This window comes from Octopus sinensis, linkage group LG6, assembly GCF_006345805.1.
Source record: "Octopus sinensis linkage group LG6, ASM634580v1, whole genome shotgun sequence".
In the NCBI taxonomy this organism is placed as follows: domain Eukaryota; kingdom Metazoa; phylum Mollusca; class Cephalopoda; order Octopoda; family Octopodidae; genus Octopus; species Octopus sinensis.
The window spans coordinates 87,207,060-87,225,954 of NC_043002.1; the positions used below are offsets into that span (position 1 = coordinate 87,207,060).

The 18,895-nt window shown below is 38.2% G+C and overlaps 1 protein-coding gene across 2 annotated transcripts in view; it reads right to left on the bottom strand.

Annotated features, from left to right (window-relative positions):
* LOC115213404 (transmembrane protein 272-like) overlaps positions 1-18,895 on the bottom strand; it is a 275,325-nt gene that overhangs the window by 20,392 nt on the left and 236,038 nt on the right. For both annotated transcript variants that reach the window (XM_029782355.2, XM_036504138.1), the window contains 2 exons: positions 17,511-17,682; positions 6,220-6,279 (listed from right to left, as the gene is read on the bottom strand). In XM_029782355.2, coding sequence (XP_029638215.1) covers positions 6,220-6,279; positions 17,511-17,682 — 232 coding nt within the window. The remainder of the gene's footprint in view (positions 1-6,219; positions 6,280-17,510; positions 17,683-18,895) is intronic.

The following is an 18,895-nucleotide window of genomic DNA, read 5'->3' on the forward strand; positions in this document are numbered from 1 at the left end:
CTGAACAGACAGATGACCAACAGCAATCCAAGCGTGACAATCACTGTTTGATTCGGGGTAGATTGCACTGGTTATCTTATACGTGCTTTTGTTATTTAACGTGTGATTCGAGGGAAGCTATTTGTAGTTAATGAAGCCCCCACGTATAAGACTCCTTCTTGAATTCGAAACCAAATTAAAGTCTTTTGTTTCAAGAATTAAACGATGTTATTTGCCTGATTGAAAAAATATTCTGAAACACACCCTGGGATTTCTTAGCAAGGGAGATTTTGTTAACATTAAATGTTTGTTCAGGCACCTCCTGTAATGTTCTCCCTCTCCTCACCGTCAACCTTCTTCCCACTTTCTCCTTCCTTCCTTTCTCTTACTCCTTACTCATCCTCATCAGTGTCATCGTTACAATTGGTGTCTTCATCACCAAGTTGTACTTCCTATTTTACTGTACTCCTGCGAGACTTGGATGGTTTATGAACGCCACGCCACGTGAATTTTCACGTGAGAAAGCTACTGAAAATCATCTGGCAATCATATAGGCGCAGGAGTGGCTGTGTGGTAAGTAGCTTGTTTACCAACCACATGGTTCCGGGTTCAGTCCCATTGTGTGGCACCTTGGGCAAGTGTCTTCTACTATAGCCTCGGGCCGACCAAAGCCTTGTGAGTGGATTTGGTAGACGGAAACTGAAAGAAGCCCGTCGTATATATGTATATATGTCTATATATATATGCATGTGTGTGTTTGTGTGTCTGTGTTTGTCCCCCTAGCATTGCTTGACAACCGATGCTGGTGTGTTTATGTCCCCATTACTTAGCGGTTCGGCAAAAGGGACCGATAGAATAAGTACGGGGCTTACAAAGGAATAAGTCTCGGGGTCGAGTTGCTCGATTAAAGGCGATAGTCAAATGGCTGAAACAAGCATGGCCGCAGTCAAATGACTGAAACAAGTAAAAGAGTAAAAGAGTAAGACAAAGTCCTAGATACGGAGGTCCTTCCGCGACCTGATCTGCCGAGCATCTACGCACTGCTGAGGAGAGGGCAAATCAGATGGGCAGGCCGTCTTGTTCGATTGCCCGACACACGCCTCTCCAGGAGCAAACTGACAGAAGTTAAATGCACGCATAGTGGACTGATAAAGCGCTTCAAAGACACACTCAAAGCATCACCGAAGAACTTTGAGATCAACTCCGACACCTGGGAAATGCAAGTGCAAGACCTCCCTGCCGGGCGCAGCTGCACTATCTGAGGTGCCGCATCCTACGTATAGAACAGGATTGCAGTGGTACACAGAAAGCGCGTGCTGTGCCACGCCAGGGCCAACTCCTCGCTCTCAGTCCCAGCAGATCACCAATGCCCAATCTGACCAGCAGCAAAACCTTTCAAGACGGCATCGGACTGATCGACTACAGCCAGACATACCATTTTCTTCTCTCATGTGATGTCTTTGGTCATCGTCCACAACAATGGAGGACCTAATAGGTATCATCATCATCATCATCACCATCATCGTCATCATTATTGTCGTCATTGTCGTGCTCCTCCTCCTCCTCTTCATCGCTATCATCATCACCATCACCATCCTCTTTCCTTTCTCACCTCGTTCTCATCATCATCATCACCACCCTATTCCACTGTGGCCGCAACCACCGCAACTGCCGTCGGCCATCTTGTCAAAATTATGTTGAAAGTAGAAATACGGCAAGAAACTTATGAAGTGCGTTCCAGAAGTTTTGAGACTCTTTAGGAGAGGCGGTTATAACTCTTGTACATTATGGTAATTTTAGTACATCATTACTATAGATCTTATAAGCTGAACTGCCAACTTTTGTTTTTGTAGAGTGAAGGAGACGGCTATAACAACAATTTGAACATGCCCTAGAAAAAAAAAAAAAACACAGCTTGTCATAACTGAATGGTCTGCAGAATGCATTCAGGGCGTTTGTAAACTCGCTATGCAATAACATTTTGTGATAAAGTGGGTAAAACGTGACAGAAGCTTATGAAATGCGGCGAGCTGGCAGAATCGTTAGCATGCCGGGCGAAATGCTTAATTGTATCTCGTCTGCTGTTACGTTCTGAGTTCAAATTCCGCCGAGGTCGACTTTGCCTTTCATCCTTTCGGGGTCGATTAAATAAGTACCAGTTACGCACTGGGGTCGATTTAATCGACTTAATTCGTTTGTCTGTCTTTGTTTGTCCCCTCTGTGTTTAGCTCCTTGTGGGTAGTAAAAGAAATAGGTATTTCGTCTGCCGTTACGTTCTGAGTTCAAATTCCGCCGAGGTCGACTTTGCCTTTCATCATTTCGGGGTCGATAAATTAAGTACCAGTTACGCACTGGGGTCGATGTAATCAACTTAATCCCTTTGTCTGTCCTTGTTTGTCCACTCTATGTTTAGCCCCTTGTGGGCAATGAAGAAACGAGAAGCTTATGAAATGCTCCAGACTACACATAAATTAACTTTTTCGCCAGAGAGAAGGTAAGAGACGATGAGAGAAGCCCGAGGGAGAGGAACGTCAGGACATCAGAGCTGGTAGAGAAAATTCGTAATTTTCTAGATGACGACCGTCATGCGTCTATGAAGACATTAAGAATACAGTTTAGAGTAGGTGTGGCAACTGTACACAGAATTATTCATGAAGATCTGAACATGCGTAAAATTTGTGCTAAGTTTGTTCCGAGGGTGCTTCGTGACAAGTACCTTGGTGATCAACTACTTGATAGAGATGGACATCAAAACTATACCTCACCCACCCTACAGTGCAGACCTTGTCACTTGGTTGTTGCCCAAGCTAAAAGAGAACCTCAAGGATTGACCATTCTGAAGGTGAAGAAGGCTGTGATAACGATCTTGAATACCTTCACTTAGGAGGAATTCCACGGGGCCTTCACAAAGTGGCAGGAGTGCTACAACTTGTGCGTTGAAGTCAGAGGATCCTACTTTGAAGGAGGTTATAGTTTTGTACTTCTTTGAAATAAATAAATGTCTCTCCTGAAAAAGTGTGAAAACTTCCGGAATGCACCTTGTCAGCAGTCATCCTTAAGGACGATTAGATGGTTTTCGTTGATTCGAAGGAAAACATGAGATCTGGTACTCATGCTGCAAATACGAAATATGAACATTTGAAAACTCCAGTAGTTGATAAACGCTATTAAATGTTTTAATGAAGAGAATAAAACGTAGCACTTGGACAGCTATGTCTGGAGGAAGCGTTCAATTGACACAATTTCCGACGGAATTAATGATGTTTAAGAGAAAACTATTAAAAAAAAGATTGTATAAAATTACAAGCTTAGATCGATTTGATTAAAAATAATTATCATGTATGTTACAATCAAGAATAAATAAAAAAAAGGTAACAAGAACGAAAATTGACAACCAGCATATCAAGTGTTTTAGAAACTTCAGCAATCACTTCGGTGGGAATTAAAGTGTTGCATTGAAACATAAAAAAAAAACAGTCGATATAAAATGTTATTGATCAGTAAAATGGATTTTACCGACATCAGCACCTGACTGGTACTTGGGAGTCTTTAGTGGAGTACACTCTGTTGCCAATATTTGGGTATTTTTTCCTACCCATCTTTTCATCAGTCTTTCAGTCTTTGAAAAAGGAGTCAGATGCACTTCTCTATTTCCCGCAACTGTCATAATACATACATACATGCAAGCATACATCATTCGTAGGTACATACATACATGCATACATACTTACATACATATGTACATACATGGTGGCTATCAAGTCGTAGACGAGTATATCCGTAACTGACAAATTATCTTACCATAGATGTTAAAAAAAATCCTGTCAGTAAAGCCCGCGCTGATATGTAAAGTCAATAACAGCTTGCACAACACCGCTTAGGTTCTCACCTACAATGTCAAGATTTCTGGCTTCGTAATGGGACTGGTGTTATTTCGGATTTATATTCTCCTAGAAAGATGTCTAAACAAGGACTAGAGGTCTCTCACTCCCAGCTGTAAGAGAAATGTCCTTTAACTCTACTGAATTCATCAGTTTATCGACAGGTTTAGTTTTTCGTCCTTGTACGGTGTCCATCGAAAACCGGTTGAGGTCTAGAGATGCTCAATATAGAAAATACGTAGTAGTAGTCAAATGGTTTGAACTTAAACTCCAGAGTCTTCATGAGAACTAAGTCCAAGGGGTAAAGAGTGGCTATAAGAGGAATCCAGGTGAGTTGGTATGGAGATCCTAGAAGGATGCTATGACAACAGCTTGCTGTCCTTCACTTGCAGTGATTTTACCGCGCACCCTAACACAAGTCAAAGGTATTTCTGTGTTCCTGCACTCGGAATATCCATACATATGCTAGCTAACTCATAGGTGGGACTCTGACAGGTTCTAATACCCCGGATCAAAGACCCCGGAACAATAGTGGTTAAGAAGTGGTCCCACACTCTTCAAAACCCTGGAAATCCCAAATCAGAACCCCATTACTTGATGCAGCTTAAAGTCCTCTCCCAGTGTGTTTATGTATGTATGTACATATATATATATATATACAAACACACACATATATATACATATATATATACATATATACATATGCACACACACATATATATACACACATACATACACGCATATGTACCTGTATATATACACTCACACATAATACACACGCATATATGTTCATATATACGATAAATTTATATATGTATGTATGCATGTATGTATGTAATAATTTTACATTTATTACATAAAAATATATTTTATATTTATTACAAATGTAAATTTAAAGTGTAATTTAGCACCTTGGTAAGACAGAATAAAAAAAAATTCAAAACAAGAATAAATGGTGAATGACTAACGAAAGTCTAAAGTATTTATCTCTGTGATTAAAAAAAAAAAGAAATATAAAACGGTTGGAAGTATTTTTTACTTGCAATCTCATATAATCTACAATATAATATAATTTACATTTCATCAGAAAAAAATTCTGAATTTTGACAACAAATTATTTAAAACGATTTGAAGCAATTATTACCACACGAGAGATTCTTTTAATGTACATAATTGCGATTTTTATATTCCATAAAACTTCGAGGCATTGTTTAGAAAGACAAATTTCTCTTTTCCTTTACAGCAATAAAGTGCTGTGCTAATGTTAAATTGTTAACTAACGTGACATTTCCAAGGTTTTCAATCCAATTTTATAAATCCAATAGTATGATTAGATAAGTTATTGAATTCAAGCAGCGTGGTACACGTTCATTTACTGTTACAAGAACAGACAAAGGGATTAAGTTGATCACATCGACCCCAGTACGCAACTGGTGCTTAATTTATCGATCCCGAAAGGATGAAAGGCAAAGTCGACGTCGGCAGAATTTGAACTCAGAACGTTAAGACAGACGAAATACCTATTTCTTTACTACTTAAAGGGGCTAAACACAGAGAGGACAAACAAGGACAGACAAAGGGATTAAGTCGATTATATCGACCACAGTACGTAACTGGTACTTAGTTTATCGACCCCGAAAGGATGAAAGGCAAAGTCGACCTCGGCGGAATTTGAACTCAGAACGTAACGGCAGACGAAATACGGCTACGCATTTCGCCCGGCGTGCTAACGTTTCTGCCAGCTCGCCGCCTTTTTAAAGGTAAAGCCGACCCCAGCGGAATTTGAACTTAGAACGTCAAGATGGACGAAATACTACTAAGCATTTTGCCTGGCGTACTAACGATTCCGCCATCTCACCGCCTTCCTTTTTCATGCTATTTCAAACATGATAAAAGAAAAAATATGATCTAAGGTAGATAACTCAAATGAACCAATACCATTAATTTACATAAGAAGGGTATATGAAGAAAATTTCCCTCATTGACCGAAAAACAAAAGTAGGATTTTTTCCTGCCCTTATAAGCATCTGAATTAAATTGCAATCAATTTTCCAGAAGTAGATATCTTTGGTGTTATAAAAGACTTAGAGTCTGCCTTTCATAATAGTTATTCACCATTAGCATAATTTCAAAATGTTCGATCATGTTTTCAAATTCGATTTTTTTTTTCACGCTGAAGCTGCGTCTGAAAGTAAAACTATTATGTTTCTTCTAATTCTTCACTCAAACGAATAAATGTTTACAAATTACCAAATTCACTGATACGGAAAAAATGCAAAATAAAATAGATATATCAAAAAGAAAAAGAAAAAGAAAAACAAAACAAAAGAAAAGAAGACTCAGCGTTAAAGTTATTTACCTGCTGTCATCATGGCAATAGGTAATGCTGTACTGACTGCCAAAAAGACGGTGTAAAGACCTGTTACAGAAAGAAATAATTTTACATTAAAAGCGTAAAATTAATACTGGTAAAACACATACCGAACTAAAACAATAACACCACCATCACCATTGTCATCATCATCATCATCATCATCATCATCATCATCATCATCATCACCACCACCATCATCATCATCACCATCATCATCATCACCACCATCATCATCATCATCATCATCACCACCACCACCACCACCACCACCACGTTAACGACTCTGCGAAATGATCAATTTAGTAATGAGAAAGTGGAGTAAAATAAATGGATCTTTTCGGTTTGAACGGCAGTTTTTTCTAGCGGTGTCATATGAAATTGTCACCCATAATTATGACCCTAGTATCGATCTATTGCATTTCAATGTTTTAGGGTTAGGGTTAGGGATGGGGGGAAGGGTATCTTTTTTGTTCACAAATGTAAATAAACCCAATCTGTTTCTTGAACGAAGGACATATTCATACAGCACAGAATGTTTTTTTTACCTCAATAGACGTCACTGATTGGTTGAAATTGCAGAAATTGAAGAAAACAACTACAAATATCTCACAAACTATAGAATTTTCTCAATAAAGCCAAGAGAAAAAGATGTTTTATAAACACATTCTACCAGTATACGAAGTTTAAAATTTTTTAATTACCTAGAAATTATGTTAAAAACTGTCGTTCAAACCGAAAAGATCCAAATAAATTAATTTGATCTCAGTATGAGGTTAGTAATAATGTTATAGACTGTTATACATGAAACAATAGTCAACAGCGATTGGAATTTAATTCCAGGACAGAGATTCACTGAACCATGAATACAGTAAAACATGTGGTAGAGTACTGCTTTCTGAGCCTTCTGATCAAATTAATGAAGGTTCCGTATTAATAATTATACTGTGCCTAAATCATAAATTTAGTCTGCTAGCGCCATTTTTGTATGCCTATGGTTTAGCTATATCTGTTTATTCCCTTATTATGGCAAATATATTTCATTTGTTTCAATCTTTTTCTCCCCTTGCCTTAACAAAAATACCTCACAGAAGTTGCCATATAGATATAGAGCCAAACCATTCTATATATTCATCGTAACCTTAAATCAATCTTTTAAAATTAAATTATGTCATACGGAAATGCATGCAACGGATACGGCATGTAACTGCCTCATCACAAACAACAACAACTGAAAGCCTCTAAATAATAACAAAACAAAAAGCAATGACCCTCAATAAATACTCCTCCTCGATGGGGACCACTCAGGTATGTCGTGTGGTGAAGTTGACGAAGAAGAAAGCAAATGGTAACAACAAGTAAGATAAAAAAGAAAGGAGAAAAAAATCATGCCGATTACAATAGCCAGGAGTGCAAACAGCAACACATCAACAATAATCTACACAACAACAGAAATACAACCAATACCATCATCTCCATCGCCATCACCACCACCACCATTATCACACTCACCAACAGCAAGACAACCTATTTCTTTATTACCCACAAGGGGCTAAACACAGAGGGGACAAACAAGGACAGATATAGGTATTAAGTCGATTACATCGACCCCAGTGCGTAACTGGTGCTTAATTTATCGACCCCGAAAGGATGAAAGGTAAAGTCGACCTCGGCGGAATTTGAACTCAGAACGTAACGGCAGACGAAATACCGCTAAGCATTTCGCCCGGCGTGCTAACGTTTCTGCCAGCTCGCCGTCATTATAAATACCATCAAAGCCATTATACATTCAAACCAAGTACAACCCGTAAGAAACAAACTATAATGCCGTAAATACAATCAAGACAGCAATTAAAAGACATGGACATCACTCAGGATGATTTCATCACACCAACAAACAACACAACACACACAAAAAAATCATCTATACCACTACAAATATACACAATGCCAAAAAAAAAAAAAAATCCTAATACCCTGACGGTGTAGAAGTCTTCAAAGACTTGAGAGAGAATATCAACAAAAGTTTGTAAGGAACTACTTATGGAAATTCACAACCAGTAGGATTGACGAAACACCTACCCCTGCATAAGAGTAAAGTAAACCTCTCACTCACTTTCCGCCTTCTGTCGAACATAACTTTATTTAGAATACGCAGTGCAAATGCACGTGCTGGGGTCACCTTAGAAGCAGGGTTACCTGCTCAGCGACCTGAAGATATTAGAGAGAGATGTGTATGTGTGTGTGTGGTTGGGGGCATTCAACGTGATCAGCATTTTCGCTGCACAAGCATTCATACCTATTTTGGGTGGATGGGAGGTGGCACTGCAGTGTTATATTGGAATGGTTTGTATCTCACGATATGGACCATCTTGGATTCAGAGAGTAAGCCGGTGATCCATGAACAGTAGCGAAAAGGACGCCTTTAGATCAGTCGCTATGTATGTTTTTTTTAGTATTAGTAGGTGACTGGAATAGCATTTTAGATGTACGTTTGGGTCACGGGATGATAGGAAAGTTGAGTGCAAAAGCCTTGCAAACCATCTCAGATGTTTCCAACTCTCTGACAGATATCAGCTGAATTTCTCGAATATGCCTCTGTGGACAGGGACAAAGCGCATCGGGTCATTCAGATCGTTTCTTGATAGAGTATTCTGTAGGCCAATAGATAACGATAGCATAGGTTGCCTATATTTATAATCGTTGGTTACATAGAGTACACATTTGTTACTTGTACAGTCGACAGAGATATTATAGGTAGGAATTCGGTTACAGGAAGCTGAGCGCATCCGACCTAGCGCACCATGTTTACAGAGATCGGACTAGCGATTTAATTATGAGGGCATTTACGGGGGCTATCGTCAGCAACTGATGATGGTTCACCCTAAAAATAGCGACTAGAGTAGAATGGATAAAGTTTAGTCAGGTTGTAACGATGGCGGAAAATAGAAGACAGGGAGACTTAGAAACTTAGTAGAGGCTCTTAGGAAAGACAACATAAACCAACGTGCTCGTTTTGGTGCATGCTCTAAGACACGAGTCGTGGAAATCCCTTCGACAGTCCTGAGTAGCAGAGACACAATGTGGAAAATTCACGATTCGGTCTGTGGCGGACGGAAACTCAGAGTGGACTTCCGTTCCTACCTGGAAGAAATCTCATGCTTCTCGTCGTTGGTATAAGCCGATAAGTGCCACGGAAATAAGGGGAGCAATAGTTCGCCTTATGGAGTATCCCCTATGAGATTTACTTTAGATCAATCTATAGCGTTCTTTGGGATCGAATACCAATGCTTGGCAGTTGTTCTTCAGGCGGCTGGTTTCGATCCCGTCTTCCGAGCTTGGATCTCTACACTATAGCGACATCTGCTCAAGGGTTAGGGTGAATAGCCACCTATTGGAACCACACAGTCGATCCATCAAGATTGTTCACTCTCGACTCTTCTGATTGTACTGAATTTTGAGGTAATATTGCTGAAATTAGTCATTGTGAAGTATCCCGCGCGAACAAGGATGTCGAAGAATGTGTCGGTATGTGTGGATGACATCACCGTCTTTATGTTGGCCATTAGATACATCGGGGTGATCGGTACAGCTCTCTCTAAGGGACTCTGAGGCAGTGATAGAAGTCGACCAAACTTTTCTGTACGTACTCGTCCAGTGTCTAATCATTGATGACTTGTGGAGTTATGTCGAACATCCTGCTGCCTTCCTTTGACCGGGAAGGACAGACATTTTCATCTGTCTTTATCGAAAGAGGTTATGGAGTGAACCAGATTGAAAGGCCTGAAGGTAAACACCTTCCCCTTCGGGACTTTTTTTTAACTCTCATGAACTTTTTTAACCTTCACATGAAAAAAAAGTGAGGGTAGAGATGGAAGTGCGGCTTTCCAACAAATTTGTTGAAAAGGTGGACGAGAGTGGCAAGGATGGCCTTTCAATATAATGTCTAGCCTATTCGCATCTTTCTTCCTGTCAGATTGAATGGTGAAGTTCCAGAGGAGTGAGATGTGATCGCTTTCAAGCACTGGAGATGGTTTGTGTTCCCACCCAGTTTTTATTATGGGGCAGGTCCAGGTTTTTGCAAATTACCCAGTGAATATATTGTGCTGCTCTAGCATGTCTGTTGAGATACTCTGTAGGCGCAAGAAGACTGCACCTGGAGACATGATCAATAGTTTCGTTTTGTTGTTTACATACACGACATGTTGGGCTACTACCGTTCTTTAATATGTTGGCCTGGTAGCTCCTTGTAGGTAGGCATTGATTTTGGGCTGCTATGATAAACCCTCCCGTTTCTGATTTTAAGCCAGAAGACACTAACCATTGATGGGTAAGGGCTTTGTCAATATGGGCACTATTATCTCTCTTTGGGTATTTACCATTGAGAGCTTTTTCTTGCCATTTATCAGTAAGAATATCTAAAGCAGCAGTTTTAACACGGGTTTTCATACGCTTAACTTTTTCTGTGCTTGGTTCCAGTACGGCTAATTCTGGAATTTGTTGTATTTGGGATTCACTTAGATATTCCTATGCCTGTTTTGTTACTGAGTATGATGCTTTCTTGTTTAAATTCATTGAGATAAGTTTTAACATCCAGTCCTCAGAGTTTTTCAGGTAGGTGTTTAGGCCAGCTGTGGAAATCTTCATTGTTAATTCCAGTTATAAAAGTCCACGACCACCCTCTTTTCTTGGAAGGTAAAGTCGTTCTATATCTGCTTTAGGTTGGTGCATTCTATGCATTATCAACAATTTTCGTATTTTTCTGTCAATATTACATATTTCAGTAATTGACCAGTTAATATTGAAACTGTAACTCACGACCGGTTTGGCTAAAGTACTGATCGCGTCGATCCTGTTCCTTGCATTCAGCTCTGTTTTGAATATTGTCCTTACCCTGCGATAACATTTTCTTCTGATCCTTTCCCTCATCATTGAATGTTTGATTCCATCGCCTTCAAATACCCCTAGGTATTTGTAGCTCTCCGCTGGTTCTAACTCCTTTATGATATTCTGCTGGTCAAGATTAACGTTGAATTTTCTATCATTTTTCCTTTGAAAAGGTAGCTTTTGCAAATTTATTGTTTAACAATCGCTAGTAAGCCCTTCTTCTTCTTCTTATCATTATTATTATTATCAAGGCTATAGTAAAAGACACTTGCCCAGGGTGCCACGCAGTGAGACTGAACCCGGAGCCATGTGGTTCGTAAGCAAGCTACATACCACACAGCCACTCCTACGCCTATCCGTTGAAGTCTTGTTAGACAAAGTGTTTTATTCTTGATCCCAGATGAATTTGAAATCAGAGTGTCGTAGCTAAATATCACAAAGCATTTAAACTGGTTTCTTGCTGATTTTGACACCTGATGTTTCTCTGTAATAATAATTTATGAATTTTAGAAGAGATAAAGAAAAACTACTGAAGCGATTCACAGTATCTGACAGATATTTATTTCATCGACACTGGAAAAATGAAAGTGATTAAACTATGTCAAAATTTGAAACCAGAATATAAATAGTTGAAAGTAAATTTTTTTTTGTCCGATGCTCTCCCAATTTTCCACCCACAAATGTTTCATACATCTCTTGATGTTTAGATTATACATTCAATTTGTTCTAATAATATTGCGAGGAAAAATATAGCTATTATTCATTTTCTAAACTTTTCTGGTATAGAACTCCTGTTTAAACTAATCTTAAAGTCGATATACATCATTTAGATTTACTTAGTTTAAATAATGGGATTTTATCTTAAAAGACTTTAGAAGAAAATGGAACTTCGTGTGAAAACGTTAACGTAGATTTAAACATTCTTGCGCAATATTTAAAATTTGCGTTGATTTCAGCCATTTTTACATATCCTTACTGAAATTGAAATCTATTTGCTGGAAAGGGAAAATACCATTAGTTTTCAACGCTTGTAAATACATTCAACTTGATTTGTTTTCAGACACTTATTTTTCTGCAAGACTGCCCTCAATGTTCGTATAGTTTATTGTTTACGTATTTGGGAAGTATTGGAATAATAACAATCCAACTTCATTGGATTCCGTCACTTCAATTCAGTTCTTGCACAAAGAACTTAGCATACAAATGACTTCAGTTTAGAAGAGATGGCTTTTGAATATCATTCTCTCCAACTTAGATACCGTTTGCCATCATTCTCCACAGATCTACTGTCCATCCACTCTACTTCTTCTAATATTACTGCATTGTATTCTGTTCTTCAGAGTTGGTTGCATTCATGCTATCTCCATTCAGGTCAACCAACTTACACACCCCTCCTCTTCTTGTTATTCGCCGTGCCCATTCTCAGGCCTCTTGCTTATGTTATAACGCATTATTGATAAATTTTTAACATTAGGATTTCGTAACACCTTAGTTCCTTTGGGTTCCTCTTATCATTTCCACTTAAATCCACATATCTATTTTCGATTACTTTCTTTGTTTTTTTTTTGTTAAATGTAGTGAAACACCTCTTTGAACTGTGCAGAATAATGAAAGTAAATTAACACGTCAAGAAAAGTTGGGAAAGCATAAATAATTCGTTATTTCAATATCGTTAAAAATAATCTCTTATAACGGAGATTGTTTCCAATGGTTTTACCCGAGGCAAACAAAGTAAAATACAAAAATATAATAAATAAAAACGCAACAAAAATGGACAATGTTTCTCATCAATGTTAGTAGTTGCAATTATTTTTTTTCTGAATCTCATGAAAGAAATTGTTTAGTTATTGGTTTGAATGAATGAATTTCATTTATTGAGAAACAACCACAAACTACTGGAAGACATTGTAATTTTTTTCTGAGTGTAGTAAAGTTTCATTTTTAATGAGGGTCTCGTCTCTTCATTAAAATCTGTGGATACATTCAATTTTGTCAGCAGAAATTTATTAATTGAGCTTTGCCAGATTTTTCTTGGATTAAATAAACGTATTTGGAATATTGATTAAAAATGTATTCTTATATTTCTTGTAAACCCATTTAAAATATTATTTTAATTAAACTTTAATTACAGAAAAAAATCCAACATTTTGCTCATGTCATTAAAATGAAATTTGTCCATAAGTTACTAAAAGGTAAGATAATACATGTAAAACAGAAAACTGAAGGCCATTCGGTCTACCTGCGCGTAGAATACCGTAATTATAATTGCTTTCAGACATAAACATCCTTCAGTGATAATGTAGACAAAATTGATAGCACCAAAAATATATCATCTCAAATTAAAAAAAAACAAAACAAATTCAACGATCAGAACTGCTTAACTCAATATTCTAAAATGAATTACTAGCACAAATATTGATAGCAACACCGTGAAAGAGCAATTTACAAACGTATAAAGTTGTTAATTTTACTTTATGCGCAAATATATCTCATGAGGTGTTAACATTTACGTCGCACGACTGCGAACCGGTCACTGACACATACTACAACATGTGTCAGCGGGTTGGTCACAGCTATGCGACGAAACTTCAAGCACCCCATGAAATAAACAAATCTGAAGTGAATTTATCATATTTGTGTGTTATCAAGTGGCTTTTCAACGATGTTGTTTTAGTTTTAACTCACAGTCTCAGATAATGCCACTTGTTAGACAACTTCAACTCCGACTAAATCTGTATTTTCTTATTCTTTTACTTGTTTCATTCATTGGATTGCAGCCATACTGAGACACCATCTTCAAGGGTCTAGTCGAAAGTTCAATTCTAGTACTTATTTTAAGTCTGGTGCTTATTCTATCGCGTTCTTTTTGCTGAACCGCCAAGTTACGGAGACACAAACAACACGGTTGGCAGGCGTGAGAGACAAATACAAAGGCACACAAGAAAATACATATTTATATACAAAGATTCATGCATACACACGCGATTGGCTTCCACACAGTCTCCATCTACTAAATTCATCCATATCGTATTGGTAGGATATTCTTTGAGACTGTGTCATTTATTTAGTCATCAGTAAATTGAATGATAATTTCGGTATTAAAAGAAACCTAAATCTGCTCTTTCTAAAAATAGTAAAATTCCAACGTGATATTAAAGGGAATCTACACGTCTGTCTATGTGAGTGAAATATTTACACATCATTTGGTAAAGTTTAGCAATGCATTGGTGAATTATATATTCGTTAATGAAGCATACACCATTTTGCTCAGATCGGATAGCCATAACAGTTGATTATGCCTCTCCTTAATTAAGAGTTATTTGAGACCACACAACAACACCATACTTATATAGAAAGTATAGAAAAGAAATCAAGTTCTCTCCGCGATCTAAGTAAGTACTGATGCATGATATAATTGTCGTAAGTAGCTCGGTTGAATTGTCGAGTACATCTTTGGTTTTCAGTGTTGAGACCCATACACAGAGTATATAATAATATCTCACGAGACCGTTCATCTGTAGATCAAATCTATTTAATATGAATTGCGGAAGAGAAGGTAATTTATATCAACTTACGTTTATGTAGCTATTTCTCAGGCTAGATAACAAAATAGACAAACGGGCAATACCTTAGTCCACCCTAATTAACACCATTTCGCGTCTCACTTTAAAACTTTCTACCTGAGAATAAGATAGAAATTGAAGTTATAAATTTTGTTTCTGCCTTCTCCTGTTGATTTTGTTGAGAAAATGTACAACATATTCTCATATGCTGTGACTTGAAATCAACAAAGAAATGTGCTTGGAGCAAGTTACCAATCAAAATTGATCTGTGTGTGTGAGGGTATGTGTGTGCGCGCGCGTGCGTGTGTTCGTGTGAATGTGTGTTTGTGCGTGCGTGTGTGTGTGTGTGGTGTGTGTGTGTGTGTGTGTGTGTGTGCGTGTGTGTGTGTATGTATGTGTGCGCTATAAATATAACTGATCAGACATTGTACTTTTAATATAGAACACCATTAGATCCGAGCATTTCGCCAAAGGTTAGTGAAAAGAGAATATGCGTGTTAACAGATGCAGGTTCTGTCGCTATTTTACTCTGATGAAAAGTTTATATTTATAATCAAAATTTAGAACTATAGGCGTAGGAGTGGCTGTGTGGTAAGTAGCTTGCTTACCAACCACATGGTTCCGGGTTCAGTTCTACTGCGTGGCACCTTGGGCAAGCGTCTTCTACTATAGCCTCGGGCCGACCAAAGCCTTTTGAGTGGATTTGGTAGACGGAAACTGAAAGAAGCCCGTCGTATATATGTATATATATATATATATATGTGTGTATGTTTGTGTGTTGTGTTTGTCCCCCCACCCCAACATCGCTTGACAACAATGCTGGTATGTATACGTTCTCGTAACTTAGCGGTTCGGCAAAAGAGACCGATAGAATAAGTACTAGGCTTACAAAGAATAAGTCCTGGGGTCGATTTCCTCCACTAAAGGTGGTGTTCCAGCATGGCAACATTCAAATGATTGAAACAAGTAAATGAGTAAATGAGTAAACTGGAACGTTGGAATTGGTAAATTCTTAGGAGAGGATGGTATTCTTGAAGAGCAGAAAGAATACATGAAAATACTTTCAACAGTGTGACACAGCAATATGTCACATACGGAAACCATTCCTAAAATTTTCTAGTTGCTAGGCAAGGAACATATCACGGTAAAAATTCGTTAACCAGCGGGAAAAGATGTATTCCTGGGGTTAAAATGTAGTAACATATATTCCGCACAGAACAGCCTCGTAATAGTGGTACAAACATTACAATTTAGTACTGTTACTATATGAATCTCTTTCAGAGGATCTTTTCGGTTTGAACGGCAGTTTTTTCTAGCGGTGTCATATGAAATTGTCACCCATAATTATGACCCTAGTATCGATCTATTGCATTTCAATCTGTTTTTGGGTTAGTTAGGGCTAGGGTTAGGGTTAGGGGTGGGGGGAAGGGTATCTTTTTTTTCTTCAGAAAAGTAAATAAACCTAATCTGTTTCTTAAACGAGGGACATATTCATAAGGCACAGAATGTTTTTTTTTATCTCAATGGACGTCATTGATTGGTTGAAATTGCAGAAATTGAAGAAAAAAAATCAAGAAATATCCTACAAACTATAGAATTTTCTCAATAAAGCCAAGAGAAAAAGATGTTTTATAAACACATTCTACCAGTATACGAAGTTTAAAATTTTTTAGATACCAAGAAATTATGTTAAAAACTGCTGTTCAAACCGAAAAGATCCCTTTCAGAGATTTTAAATCCAGCTCCTTTAGCCTGCTGCAAGACCAGCGATTGATGGTCGCTTCTTTATTTATATATTGCGAGTGGGGACGGATGTATACATATGGATTAGTATCTTTTTTTTATATATACTTTCTTTTGCTTGTTTCCGTGATTAGACTGTGGCTATGCTGGGACACCGCCTTGAAGGAATTTTAGTTGAACGGATCTACTCTAGAACTATCTTTTAAAGTCTAGAACTTATTCTATTCGTTATTTTCCCCGAACCGCTAAGTTACGGGGACGTTAGCACACTAACACCGGTTGTCAAGCGATAGTGGAGAACAAACGCAGACATAAAGACACACACGCACACACACACACACACACGCGTACACACACACACACGCGTACACACACACACACACACTCGTACACGCACACACACACGCGTACACACACACATACATACACACACGCGTACACACACACACGCGTACACACACACACGCGTACACACACACGCATACACACACACACACGCGTACACACACACACACACATAAGAGATTCTAAATCCGCGGACAATATTCAACGAGGAATGATATAACCCAACATCTGGCTTCAATAATGGAATCTACTCGCTCCTAACCTGATATGCCAATTACCAAAAGGAAGCCACAAAAAAAAAGAAGAGCGAGCTATCACTCGCGAGCAACACGTATCATGCTTTAACTAATTGTTTTAAGTGCTTACGTTGTCACGAACAAACATAAACACATTGTCAGCCGTCCCAGGAACACCCAGGATGCGACAACAGGAGGAAAAGAGCGCTCTACCCACCTCTCAGCAGGTAATCATTTTCAGCTGAGTAGCCTGGAGCAACGTGACGTGAAGTATATTACTCAAGGACACAGTGCGTTGCACGTTCTAAGAATCGAAACCTCGACCGTTTGATAGTGAGCTCCATAACTTAACTATGAGGTTACCGACCTTCACATGTTTCCGTATTAAAATATGTAATAAGTGTTCGTTTGCCTCTTTTGCTAATTGTTTGTAACGTAACAGATATTACGAATAAATAGTTTATATAAAATTTCGGTAAAATCTGAAGCATTTGTCAGTACTTACGTGTATTTGTCAATATTCGGACTGCTTGACATACGAAATCTATGGAACTGTTAGCTTCTTTTGTGGCTTCTGTTATCTGTACATAAACAGCCTCATAGTTTGATTGTACACTCACTCTGGATGCCGTCCAGTCTACAGTTGTTTTGTATAAAGCTGATTCATCATTATATCCCTACAAATAAGAGCAATACACCTAGGTTACATCAACTGAGATTGAGCAAAAAAACAAAAACGAAAACGAAAACAAAAACAAAAACAACACCCACCTAAACTTTTATTGATGGTGTTTGGCTTTCAAGTGTTCTAGATTCTCGTTCATGAATATTATATTTTGTTATTTGTTGTTGCTGATGTTGGTGGTAGATGACATTCAATAGAGCTCTGGGTAAAATGCCTTGCGGTGTTACCTCTTTACGTCCAGAGTTTAAATCTCATTGAGACTAACTATCCTGCGGTGTGTGGTTTCGCGACCTTTATGTTCTTAGTTCAAACGTCGTCGAAGGCAACTTTTACTTTTCAAATAATCATAGTCAATAAGATAAAGTACCGCTTGCTCAAGTATTGACGTAATCGACTGTCCCTACAGTCGACTAGTACTTAACAACCAAGAAGTACGAACAAAAATAGTGTACTCTTTATAGTTGATGGGTAATCAAGAATAGTTGATTAATATTAGAGTATCCCAGGTATATGACCGAGTTGCTACACATGTAAGAGTAAAATTCCTTAAAAAGCTTTCTTTACAGCACAAGACCAAACCAAAGGGGCTGTCGGTACTAAGGAGACACCAGATCCAACATGTAAGTCAGTAAATAAAAATGTCCCATTCGCATTACCGGGAGTAAAGTACGGGATTCCCGAACCCCACTTACCTATCCACAGCCGCTAAAAGACTGGGAGAGTCACCTGCACCAGCAACAGCTAGTACTAAACGACAAGGAAGTACCCCTTCATCGCAATAGCATCCAATCCACTTATAAGAATGGAGACCAGTCACAGGCTGAAGGGGATAAACAGACATTCTAAAATTAAAAATAAATCGGAAAATGACTTACCGCAAACATTTTTAAAGGCTATGAAAATGTGACTTAGGTCATATCTCCTGTGAAAAGAAACTACTCTTCGCAGAGGAACTCACTTCATATGAAGAAGAGTCAATATTCTGTGGGTAAAACCAGCCATCTTCTTGAAGGAAATGATATTCACAATCATTTGCAACGGAGAAGCAAAGCTCAAATCCTACTGAAGTCAACATTGCTTGTCCTCTTTCCGCCTCATCTTTTGAGACATAGTTCATTTCAGACTACCTATCAATGTTAATTTTTTTTAAAAGACTGTAAGGTGTGATTTTAGGGTAATTTAGTACTACTTCCAGCATGTCTACA